General features: G+C 36.2%; 1 protein-coding gene across 1 annotated transcript; it reads right to left on the reverse strand.

The window, feature by feature from the left end:
* Nucleotides 1-1,111: 1,111 nt before the first annotated feature.
* Smp_099900 (putative zinc finger protein) lies at nucleotides 1,112-12,749 on the reverse strand. Its single transcript, XM_018794940.1, has 12 exons — nucleotides 12,657-12,749; nucleotides 12,517-12,618; nucleotides 12,383-12,482; nucleotides 12,111-12,346; nucleotides 11,976-12,078; nucleotides 11,865-11,944; nucleotides 10,648-10,716; nucleotides 10,531-10,608; nucleotides 8,392-8,505; nucleotides 6,899-6,965; nucleotides 5,490-5,570; nucleotides 1,112-1,490 (listed from the first exon to the last, which is right to left on the reverse strand). The coding sequence occupies exons 1-12, from the start codon at nucleotides 12,720-12,722 to the stop codon at nucleotides 1,405-1,407; spliced, it is 1,182 nt and encodes a 393-aa protein (XP_018649302.1). The 5' UTR covers nucleotides 12,723-12,749; the 3' UTR covers nucleotides 1,112-1,404.
* Between the last annotated feature and the right edge of the window lie 574 nt (nucleotides 12,750-13,323).

Here is a 13,323-nt window from a genome sequence, read left to right on the forward strand (position 1 = left end):
CTCTGAAAATAATATCTTGAATGAGTCAAATTATGATCAAAAACCGAATTCAGTTTTGGTAGATGCTGATTTTCATAATGATCCATTATTTTTCAATGAAACTTTTAATAAATTTGAGGGAAATATTTCAGACAAACCAAATCTTGATGTCATATCATATATTATTTATCCTCATAATGCATTTGCTTCTTGTGGGAAACTTATTCAATGCTAAGCACGAGCACTAAGTGAGCTTAATTTTCATTACAATTCGGATAACTTCATATCAACTGTTGTTTATACTTATCATGAAGCCATTTCTAATGAATACTCTAGTCAATATGTGAAATATGTTTTAAATGAAACCGCATTATCCATAACTTGGGGATATAAAGATCCAACATTATTTTGTGGGGTAAGATAGTGTTGGAAAATCTATGGTTGAAACTCTAGATATCAGTGGTTTCAGTGCACAATCGACATGGTGATTGTATACAATTCTAGGACCCAGGTGAGTCCGTCCCCATTTCGATTGTTAATTCTAATACTAACGAGTGCATTCTAGATAATAGAGTCTATATCAAATACACTGTCGAACAGACGTAAGGTGAACTTAAGAAGACGTACAATCGATTACAGACACTTACACTCCAATTTAAGCTGTGGCGGATGTGGTGTTTATATGAACCAATGATTTCTTTGTATTGATGACTGTTTTGATTTTGAATTCCAAATATAGTCCATTCGTTCGTGCTCATCTAATACTTCTTGATTAAATTGCGTTATTCCAAGGATTATTAGTTTATACCATAATTCAAATATTCTCAAACATCACACTACTATGAATTTGGTGTTCACCTTGTTATGCTAATGAGGTGTGGCAACTGGGACCGATGCATATATGTGCCTGGTTTTATGTTGTAGCTGATTAACTGATTTACTCTAATAGGCTGTTGTTTTTAGCTGGTTGGGGGTGATCGGAAACCATGAAATTCGACGTTTATTCGTTGGTCCCGATAAAGTCAATCATTCTCCATATCATATCAACATAGTTGAAGACTCATGTATTCAATACAGATGATACACTCAACGAAATGTGATCTCATGTTTACTTTATTCTATCGGATATTTTCAAAAGTCCTCAAACAATATATTTTCTCATAGAAACACGAGAAAGAAAACACCCAAGTGTTACGGAAAAAGCCACATGAAATCCTGTGTGTACGAATGAAATCGCATAGTTCAAAACGCACTCACATTTACACAATATAAAATATAGTGAAAAGAAGCATCTTTGTACAAGAACTGAAATAAGAAAAACAATTTAAGATGAGGACAGTTTTCGTCTACTCATATGTAATCGCTCATAACCATGAACAACAACACTATTGTCACGAAACTAACCACATATATAGCCAGATAAAACTACGCTTCCAATTCCAATTCGTTTATCTCAGCTTCAATATCAGCCAGATCTGTCTCATCAAACAATTCTTCATCGATCACCACATCTACATCAAAAATAAATCGTAAGAGAACAACTTGGAGTAATATGCAATAATTACCCTCGAGATAACCGTCAATAAAATAACTATCTCGTCGACTAAAATCTGTTTGGTTAGCTAATCGATTTCCATTCCCAATGGGATTATTAACTGCTACAAACTTATCTCCTAAGTTCTTGCTCCTGATTAAAGAAGACTACATAGCTGAACCGTGTGACATTTTACTCAGTTTCACATTAGAATTCGATTAACCCTTGCTGATATCCTAGGTAGTTTCCACTGTTAATACTATATTGTCAACGACTCCCAAACTAAGAAGTATTGTCTACCCTGTGAATCGTGGTTTTTAATGGTTCATCAGCTGAACTCAATCATTGACTAATAGTGTCTCGAAATACAAAGAAACAAAATGTACTGTAAAAACATAAGTAAACAAATAACCAGTTGGATTTTGAGTGCTGGAATGTAAATATTCTATTTGCAATTTTTTCATTACTACTGACTAATGTGATTAGTTCCGTGATAGTCTTGAGAATTTGCAACTATACTACTGAAACATTATTTAACAGTATCAATGTGTTCTGAATAAAATATAGTGAAGCCGAAAAACAGATCATTTTAACTATCTTTTGTTGATACATTACAATTCACAGATGGCGATTATGGTCACGACAGACTCAGATACCCGAAATGTGAAAGTAGTTATCGTAGATACATTTCTCAATGATACACAAATCCCGAATACTTAATATCATAGAGAAAGGCTACAGGCTCAAGTATAAGCATCAGTTGTCATTATCTTAGTACACGTTTCTAAATCCTGCTTTATGGTAGACTATTCACTTTACTAAGGAATTAAAAGTCACTTCTAAAAATTGTTTATTCTACACCCAGAACCCGAAACTACGCACAAAATAGATTACAACACTCCATAATATTACTTCTGAGATAAAACCTCAAGACACATACCTGTTATATAGAATATATATGGAGAGCGGAGGCTATATCTTAACTGACGAATAAATACGCAGAAATAAAAAACGAAGATATGACATCTCCTGTTATGTCCGATTAAGAAAGACCTGAGTAGTAACTTTCAAAGAATATTTCTGGACTACATATAAATATTTAACCTCGCCCGTAGGTATTCTAGACCACTGTTGGTCCAAAACTAGGATAAAGGATGATTGGATATAAGGACAGTAACCACATCCCATACAAAAAAAGCCTTGAAAACAAACTCCAACCAGATTAAACAAACTGAACAATATCAACTCTGTCCTCCGAGTTGAAGGATCATCATTCAGAAGAATTATAACCCCACATGGTGAAAGCCGAGATTCTTACGAAGTCACGACGCTGATATCTCTTCTAACAATCAGAGCAACAATTAATGTAGGCACATGAACTGTCCGGACAATGTGAGAGACTAGGAGGGTCAGTTGAATAGCCACAGAAATGAGGAGATACAACTCGACGGATCTCAGAATCAGTGAAACCCATTAGTCACAAGCTAGAAAGAAAAGATTAGATTCAGGAGAGCTGGTGTTGTACTCTGGTCATGGAGAAGAAAATGATCCACTCACTCAGGGAGTTACACTGATGCTATCCAAAGAAGCACGTAATGCACTTATAGGATGGGAATCTAGTGGATCGAGAATCATCAAAGCATCCTTCAAAACAAAGAGAGGAAGTCACAATGAATGTTATCCAATCTTATGCACCCATCAAAGATAGCGATGAGGACGACAAAGGTCATTTCTATGATAGACTTCAGTCGGTTATGAAGAAGAGCTCAGGAAAGGAGCTGATCATCCTGATGGGAGACCAAAACTCCAAAGTCAGAATGGACAACACAGGGTATGAAGATAACATGGAACGACATGAACTGACTGGAAGAAAGGAACGAGAATGGTGACAGATTTTCACATTTATGTGCAGTCAACAAAAGTGTTATACGTGTCACAATATTTCCCGACAAACACATATACAAAACTAAATGGGTCTCACCGGATCACACTACACAGAATCAGATCAACCATATTTGCATAACTAAAACATTCAGAATGTCAGTAAAAGACGTGAGGACCAGGAGAGGAACTGACAGCTTCAGATCACCGCCTGGTGGTTGCCATGATGAAACTGAAGCTAAAGAAGCACTGGAGAATCGGAAAAACAGCATTACGAAGGCTTAATACAGTTTTCATTCGATATAATAACAAACTCAAGATAGCTCTTGACAACAGGTTACAAGTCATACAAAACCAACTCAAAGAAGAGGGGACTGTTGTGGAGAACAACTGTAAAAGGGATCAAAGAAGCACTAACTTCAACGTGCCAAGATGTGCTGGGCCGAAACATGCGCCATCATAAGGAATGAACCTCTTTCGAAGCCCTGGACAGGATTCAAAAAAGGAAGAAAAGGAACACAGCAATTAACAGCAGTCGAACGTGGGCAGAGAAAGTCAGGGAACAAGATGAATACACAGAAGCAAACAAGCAAGTTAAGAGGAACATTGGACCTGACAAGCGCAAATACGTGGAAGGCCATCGATGACAGTGGAGAAAGCTGTAAGAGAAAGAAATATGAGATAACTACATGATACAACAAAGAAACTGGTAAACTAGAGAGACCAGTCAAGGACAAAGAAGGCAAGCCAATCACTGAAATCGAAAAACAACAGAACAAGTGGGCAGAGCACTTTGAGCAACTCTTGAATAGACCAGCCCCACTCAACCTACCGGACATAGAAGCAGCACCTACAGATCTTCCTTCTTAAGCCATCAAGTGAATGGAAGTCGTCACCATACATCGAATTCCTTCACTATGAGAAAGCACTTGTGTTCGAGCGATCCTGAAAAGTTTTCGCAATAGGCGGGAAAGGCTCAGGAAAACATTAAGAAGTATTTTATCCATCAGCAAAAAACTACTGTGGAAGAGAACAAACCAGTTTCCAGCTGAAGAGGAAATCGGGAAAAGACGTTGGAGGTGGATAGGATATGCATTGTGAAAATAAACAAGCTGAATCACGAACCAAGCGCTAACTTGGGATAGTGGAGAGAAGAGGAAAAGAAGGAGGCCGAAGAACACGCTACGTCGGGGATTAGATGCAGACATCGAAAGAACGAATAGCAACTGGGAAGGATTGTCCAGGACAGAGATGGGTGGAGAATTCTGGTGGGCGGCCTTTGCTCATCCGCAGAGGGTAACAGGGGTAGGTGGGTAATAATTATATATACGTAGCTTCTTATGGTATAATTAAGTAACTAGATTATATATTTTCATATACCTTTGATGATAAGCCTTCGTTTGACCCATTAATATACGATTTATTATCCTTAATTTGTTCCCAATCTATATTTTATTCCTCCCTGCTCACAACCAATTTCGGCTCAATATTGTATAATTTTTATTTTTATTTTAGTGCGATGCGGTCTAGTCTGCTTGCATATAAACTACGTATGTTTGGAATATATTATTCACACGATAGAGGCTGATCATCGTGTTCTGAACTCAACGGGCAGAGAAAGGCGAGAAACCATTGTATCGAGGAGCAATGAGGATTTAGAGTTGACTCAAAGCTACTAGTACTGATTGGCTTGTCACTGGTTGGCTTAGGGATAAGGTCACAGAAAACGATATTCTGACTGGTGGTTCGTCACAAGATATTTGACAGGGTCATAAGGCAATATTCTTACCTAATGCATTTATGAAACCGTGATAATGTCTGTAAAATACCACATGTACTTGGTTTTAAATCACACATTAAGTGGTAGGACTCGTGATAATGCTCAACGGCTCAAAAGTTAGTAAGCAGAGCAAGATTCAAACCTGTGACCTGGCTGAAAGTTGAACTGCTTTACCACTAGACCACTCCTGTCTGAATGTGAGCATTGTTACAGTTTTTTGATAAATAACGTACTTTGGATTAAAAACAAAATGTACAACTATGCGTACTCTATGATGAAAAACAGAATAACCAATAAAAATGATAATTAACTAACCATCAGTATTATAACCATTCTCGTGAATTTCGCTAACTTCCGGTATAGCACAATCCCCTGTTAATTCAGTTCCATCATCCTCTGAAAAATGAAAAGAGCTTTATGCTGTTAATGTTCAACATTACGCCTCTGAAAATAAACGTCAAGATTACTAAATCCCTAATATTAATTTTTCGTAGTTCATTTTGGAAGATGACACAACCACTCATTTGGTACTGAATAGTCTAATCCCTAGTGTTGGTTGAAACGTGCCAATCAAGTTGAAATATGGTTATTACGTCAAGTAGTCAAACACTCTAATGCTCTCTATTTGATATTAGGTGGATAGAATTTACCGTCTACAATTTTGATTACTATACCATGATTAACTGATGTAATGTCTCAACCCTAAAGGTAATCAGTCACAACTGGAAGAGCTTATTGATAACGTTTCTGCTTGTGACACAAATCCGAACACGAGTTAACCCGTAATTCTAAATACACTTTGTTGATGAGTTCTAAATACCAAGAAACCTAGACCTAGAGATCCCAAGCGATTAACTTGAATCACCTAACACATCAACGACCCTACTAGAAGATAGCTTAGAGTGATTTCGATTAAAAAAACTAATGAAAGTAATTTAAAGTGTTTAAACTAAAATGCTGAAAACTCTTAGAAAGTATAGACGGACATTTCAGTAGCGTTGTATTTACTGAACTAAATGGTCTAACTGTGAAGCTTCTATTTTCAGTGTGAACAATAGTAATATCAGCCCCTAGCACATGAAAAAGGGATTGATGATGTTGTCCAAAACGGCAGAGGAAAATCTGCAATTAATACCACTAAACGCATCCATCCAAGCTGTAAACCTTCATCACAAATAAATATTCGTTAGGAAACAATAATATTCCCCAATATATCTCAATAGACTTAACCTTCTGAAGTCACAGAATTCCCCATCTTCAGTATTCTCTCGAGATGACCCCACACACGAGTCGAAACTTAAAACAAAAGACCATTTGTATGATGTTAAACGTGGCAAATCAGATAAGTCATGAAATCAAACTCGAACTTAAGAAAGAACTAAAATCAGCTTCGGAAATGTTCTTAATGTATATCAAGACTTATGAGTATTCATCACACGAATCAGGTTTGTGACCACAGAAGCCCTGAACATGTAAGACAAACTATCTGTTGTTTCATACAACACTGATTTGCATCAAAGCTATAGCACATACTGTAAACTTGAGGGTAGAAAATAAGAAAAGATCCAATAACAGTACATCACAAGCTTTACATTATATATATATATATATATATATATATATATATATATATATATATATATATACGCAATAATTCTAATTGGTTGCGGAGAGAATAAGAGAACAGCTTGAAATAAAAGTTTACATATATCACACAAACTTACTGTCCTCATATTCAAGAACTTCGATCCCAAACATATTCAAGTCAATATCCCTAACAGGACCATCATACTAAAAGATAAAAACACAGGACAGTAAACAAAAAGTAAGACAAAGCAACCCGATCGATAAATGTATTTAAAAGGAAATCAGGCAACATCAATGAAAATGTTCATCACTGATGAAAAGCACTAAAATGACAACTTACAATTAACTGTGATATGATTAAGGGTGCCATCATTAATAAACTTTAGTGATTTGATTAACAATGTAAGAATTTGTTGATTTATTACATGATCTCGTTTGTATATCATGAAGGTTTACTGACTCACCACACTTACTAATCCTAAACGTCTTCAGATCTAAGAATTCGGTAATAGTTAAGTGTCAATGTGTTTAACCATATAACAGGACACAGAGACTATGTCAGTGTCCACGATGGAATGAATAATTCATTCGCTTTCAGTAAGTCAGTCCATGTGTGCACTTTTTGCCGGCTATCCGCACTTATGATAGCGTGTGATCTAACTGGATTTACAACAGGACGCGATCTCCTAAAACTTGACCCACATATCAGACACTTGTTCCTATTTCCAAAATGTAGCAACCAACGACTGAGATTATTTTAAATGGATAACATTTGATTCTAAAGCCTACCGAATAGCGCAATGAGTAAAACTAATAATACTCAGCTATTATCTCAGAAACCAAGGATGTGATCTGTCTCTTTCACACTAAACAGGGCTTGGTGTTAATGTTTCACTTAAAAGTTCGCTATGTAATGAACTGTAGTTCTTATGAGACAGTTTTCTAGTGATCCTACTGTTTCTCTTAGTTTCTTGTCTCCCTCGAAATTCAAATACAAGTATGTGTTGTATTACGTCCCTTACGCCAGCTAGTAATACTATAACACTAAAATACCTGAAGATAAAAACAAAAACGGTTAACTACAGTAATGCTGAATATACTAAATCCCTAGATATAATTTATTCGGAAGAAATCAGTCCTAAAATTTACATATTGATTTAAAGTGCTTTTCTTTAGTTGACATTCGGTACATTTTTATGGTATCAGTTAATTCGCTATGATCTTTCATTTGAACGAAAATTGTTTAGTTTGAACCAATAATCACTGACCATAATCATCATATAATTGAATGGGCTCTATTGAACATTATTCTGCTTTCTGCAAAACAAATTTCCTTTATGTGATTTGCGTTTTGGAGTAGCCGAGGTTGAGAGAAGAGTGTTGCTGTATCGTGGTATCGAAGTTTAGTTAGAGCAAACACAAATATATCAAAGAAATAATGCAACTTAGTAACAAAATTTAGGATAATGCAACAAGCCGTGAGATACATGTATAATATTAAACCTAACGTTACTTTTGGTAATCAAAAATCAGCGGACGGAAGTTTGGCGTTCATACTAATAAGTAACAATTTCGAAAACCAATGACTTAACTTTGGTAAGAAATAAATAGGGTTAAATTGTATACTAACTTCATTTTCTCCATCATCACGAATTTTAGAGTCAACAACTCCAGATGTCTCATCATCATCCAGCGCCTCCATAACCAATGCTGGGTCAAACTCAAAGATCTCCCGACCACTTATCTACAATCGGGATCAACAAATATGAAACAAGTAAAAGATGGGAATAATATAATCCATTTCTTTTAGAAGACAAATACTCAAGAGTAATAAGTAAAGAATAAAATAACTCTATGAAGATAGCAGACAGACAGACAGACAGCAACAAAGTAGAACTTCGTACCTACGTACATTAGTATGTAGATAGAATAAATTAGAGTGTAAAAATCGAACATTTTTAATGCACTTATGAAGCCAATGAAATCATAATAACCCTCCAGTTAGCGGAATATAGATTGAATTAAAGCACGTTTCGTGCAGGATTGTGTTGGTGCACGCTGATCGGCTATTTCTTATCCAATCAGCGCTAGTGAATACTTGGAGAGGACTCTAGAGTCTTCTCATGTAAAAACCGTAAATATACTGACGTTTTTTTCTTATTGCGCCTATTACTTCCATCTACCCTTGTTATTTAGAATATAATTTCGTTCCTGTTCAACCGTGTTCTGATTTGGAGACTTGTCGAGTGAAGTGTCCAAGAATACTAAACAGTGGGAACAGCTGGGTCGTAATAAGAGAAATTATAACAACTCCACAACCTGTCCTGATGCAACCTTATAGTCATGCGAACAAGGAAACTAACCTATGAAGATTTGACATAACAGTAAATTAGGACAAGTTTCAACACCCCACGAGGAATCAAAAAAGAAATTTAGTCAAATAAAAAAGTGATATCAGTTAATTAAGAAAAAATAATTATGGAATTGATGAAATGTGTCGTTTACAAAAAACAATAATATAATCCATTTCAATTTATTTCGCCCAATACACTCAAACTAACCATTATCACTCTGTAAACGTCATGAGAGCACCCTAAAGTTCTCAAAAAGACTAGTAGTGCATGATTTTGTGGGTCTATTTGACACCTTATTTCATTTATTATGGAGCTATATTGACTTGCCATACTTACTACGGCTGCTCATGGACGAGTGATAATCCAATAAGCACAATATGATAAATAATTCAGCGAACCCACAAACGTTTGCTCGCAACTCAAAGATGTCTCAAAAAGTTGATCTCACTTGATAATGACTAGTAGTGGAAGTAGAATGTACGTTTCATTCAGTTCGAAACTCATCAGTCTCATGCTAGATGTCGTTCTTAAGCTTCAACAAACGGCTGTGATATCTTCTCAAATACAATTTCAAAAATATAGTCAGTCAGCTCAGTCAGTCACAACGTAGATCAAAAATATAGTGTACAGAAGGGACTAGCTTTCTTGTTATTCTTTATATTCAGCGTAAGCATTGACACGTGTAATCAAGACAATAAACAGTGCCAATCTAATCACATACCAGTAGGACCAAAATTCGTTAATCTCCCATAAGGATAGCAATATGACTTGTTTTTACTTTTACACCGACTAAAAGTATTCTTTGTTTCTCCCCACTAAAAGAAATAAATAAGCCTCTACAGCATCATACATATCAGACCACTTTGCCCAAAAAGTTTTCTCAGATTTTTTGTAACATTCCGCTGAAATGAAAGAGTGGAAAGTATGTTGAAGGTTCTACGATCAACTTACCCTTCTAAATTATAAATAGAATTGCCCTGATAACCTAAAATTGGCAGACATATGACTTGAAAAAAATTTTCAAAAGTCAGTTGAAATTTTCTCTAGTAATTGATCTTAAAACTTTGTGTCTATGTAAACCATACAAATGCCTAGAAGTGGTCCGACTCGTCTTGAGACATTATCAGGCATGGGTCAGAATAGAAGTCAGTAGTGATCATGACATCGTTTTGTTCTACATTTCTCATAAAAGTGTGGAAAACTCTTAACTGAAAGGGTATCTCCGTTTTATTTTTAACTCAACTACAGCTCCCATAATATAGAACTGTTCGCTTATTTCTTAATTGCACTTCCCCCCTCATTCATTTCGTCGTATTGTAATCTTATTTATGTACCACACAATTTTTATGTCCAGCTGTTTCAGATTTTGTGCATTGAGTAAACAAATAAAATAACTAGAAGCTAAACGAACTCACCCCTGCGGAACGGCCTTGTTTATAACTGGCTTCTCGCATCGCTTTATCAGCATGTCGTTTCTCGATTTTCTCAAGCCTCTTTTAGAATACGGTAAGTTTTGAATGAAAACACATTACCTTTCGTTTCTTCCATTCCATAAATGTATGTAAAGTAACTCTGGTTTGATTTAGTCCAAGAGCTTGCCTCTAAAAGATAAAAATCCCCTGTAAGATCACACGTTAGATTAAATAAAAAGCTCAGTAAGACCTCAGTTAGCATCAAAGCATTTAGGTCAGTTTTGATAACCCGAAAACGTAATTTTAATGTAACGAACCAAAAATGCATGTAAGACAAATCGAAGAAGCATAAAATTGGTTTAAATAAACGCTAAAAGTGCCAAAATACTAAGGATTAACTACTCACTATCCTTATCTTTTTCTATCCCTCTTATCTAAAAGGACTAGAATGTCCGAACACCCTAAATAAAAAATACTCACTGAAAGAGTGGAGAAAAAGTGTTTTGGAACAGAATCCGAGAGTATTACTAACAGCCATCTTAGATTAATGCCTGTAATCAGTTAACAAAACAGACGTCAGAAACCATTCGCATGGTACCACAATCTAGAAATATTTTACAGATTTGTGAACCTATATACGACTTCCCCAACAAGCATAGGATCCCTATCTATAATTTTAGATACCTGCTTTGATAGTTTGTCACCTGTCTTTTTTGATGTCACTATTTTCATCTAAAAGGAGTTTCACGAGTCTGTTATCTTGTGAACTTAGACGAAGTGACATTTCACTTGACAAGTTATTACTAACTGTCACGATTTGATCGGTATATAGTTCATTAAAACCTAATCTGGGTACTTACCGACTTTATGTTAAGCTTTGCGATGTGCATTAAAAAGTTTAGAAGTCAGTAGTTGGACCTACTACGTGATGTACCAATACCCGTTATTTTTCCCATGTATCAAAATATCTTTTTAGATACTCTATCCCCTCATTTTAATGCCCTTTCCAGTTTGACTCTTTCGAACCTGCCAGATGGAAATTCAAATAACCAAGCCCTTGTCCATGTCTTAACACTATCAGTATGTCCACTCTAGCGTTTATTACCTTATCCTTTTTTCAACAATGACAGATGAACATGAAAGTCTGGACGTTATGAATTTGGCTGAAATAGGTCTTCATATACTCGTGCCAACACATGACCAAATTACGTACCAGTTTACATTGAAAGCTACTTTTATTCACTTTTGTCGCCACGTAAGAAATGTGTGTCAAAACAAGACTACCCACAAATACCAAAATAAATTGGAAACATCACTGAGTGATGTTTTATATGTACCTCCCGTTCAACTAAATCCTCGATGGATATTATCTCCTTTTGTTCTTCCATTTTCTTTTTATCTCGTTGTAAGATGAAACCTAAAACGATTAGTTGCAAACGCAAGCAAACCAGGTGGCAAGGAATGTCTGTAATGACATGTCTTCCCATTCGGACACTCCCAAAACCAACCATACTTGAAATTTTCCACTGCTTCAATGAAGTACTTACATACCTAAAGACCTGATGTGAAAACCTATAACTTACTATAGTACTGGGTGGTAACCCTTTGTTATCAGCACCATGCTTTTTGCTAATCACTTCTTCTAATTTATTTATGTCCCAGTCATCCATAGTACCATCCGTTTTATCAGACTCAGAATAAATTCCACGCTTTTCTGCCTTCCGTTCAACAGTCAAATCATGGGAAAATTTGCACTTATCACCTTTGGCACATAAACCCTGTTTAAAGAAGACGCATAGAACTGACTTTGGATCAACCCCTAAGGAATACAGCTAGCATAATATATACCACCCACCTTTCGCACACTTTTGTAATTCCAACACAGGCTTGAACAAATCATTAAGTTCGAGCTTCTCTTTTTTCTTGTCTTCCTTCAATTGTTTTTCACGCTCTAACTAAATGACATTTAACTAGAAAATTGTTTCGCACCTCTTTGGCAGACCTGTTACCTTGAGTAACTTGTTTTTGCACTTGTTGAATGAACTTTTGTTGCTTGGCCCCTTTCTTATTTTTCATTCCAAAAGTTTTATCCTTGAGAAAAAATAGTATGGGCGAAATTTATGAACTACCTCGACGATCTTCTGCTTCTGTTTTTCAGCATTCTTTTTAGAGGGTTCATTTTTCTTAGGGGGCATCTCGTACCAACTAACTGCAAACTCGCCGCGCACGTTGAACTCAGTAAATGGTTCAAATGGTCCAAATGATTGTGGACAGAATAGAAGAAGCTTTCGCTTAACGGGCTTCTGTGTCGAGTAGCAGTGGATCACCAATACCTCCAGGCAGGGACCTATTTATATTAACGATGATAAGAAAAAAAGAAATTGTAAATCATAATAACTTATCCTTAGTCCTTAAGAATAGGTCAAGTTTCCTCTTGAATGACCCCTGGAAAGTCGTTTGGACTAGTTCAGCCCGCAACCGATTACAGAATTTGACGACTCTTAAGGAGTAGAAGTTCTTGTCTACAGTCCGTTCTGCTATGCTAGGTCTCCAGTTTCTGGATGTTACCTCTTAGGTTAATGTTGTGACTAAGCTTAAGTAGATGTTTAAGGGAATGACCAGAAGTGTTAAGGATACTGTAAGTCATAAGAAGGTCACCTCTAAGACGCCTGTACTCTAACGGGTAAAGGTTAAGTGATCGGAGGCTCTCTTCGTAAGGTTTGAATTTCAGTCCCCGAACCGATTTCGTGGCTCGACGTTGGATACGTTCCAGAGTGTCCTTATCCTTTTGGAGGG

The sequence above is a fragment of the Schistosoma mansoni genome, chromosome 1, assembly GCF_000237925.1.
Source record: "Schistosoma mansoni strain Puerto Rico chromosome 1, complete genome".
NCBI classification, from domain to species: domain Eukaryota; kingdom Metazoa; phylum Platyhelminthes; class Trematoda; order Strigeidida; family Schistosomatidae; genus Schistosoma; species Schistosoma mansoni.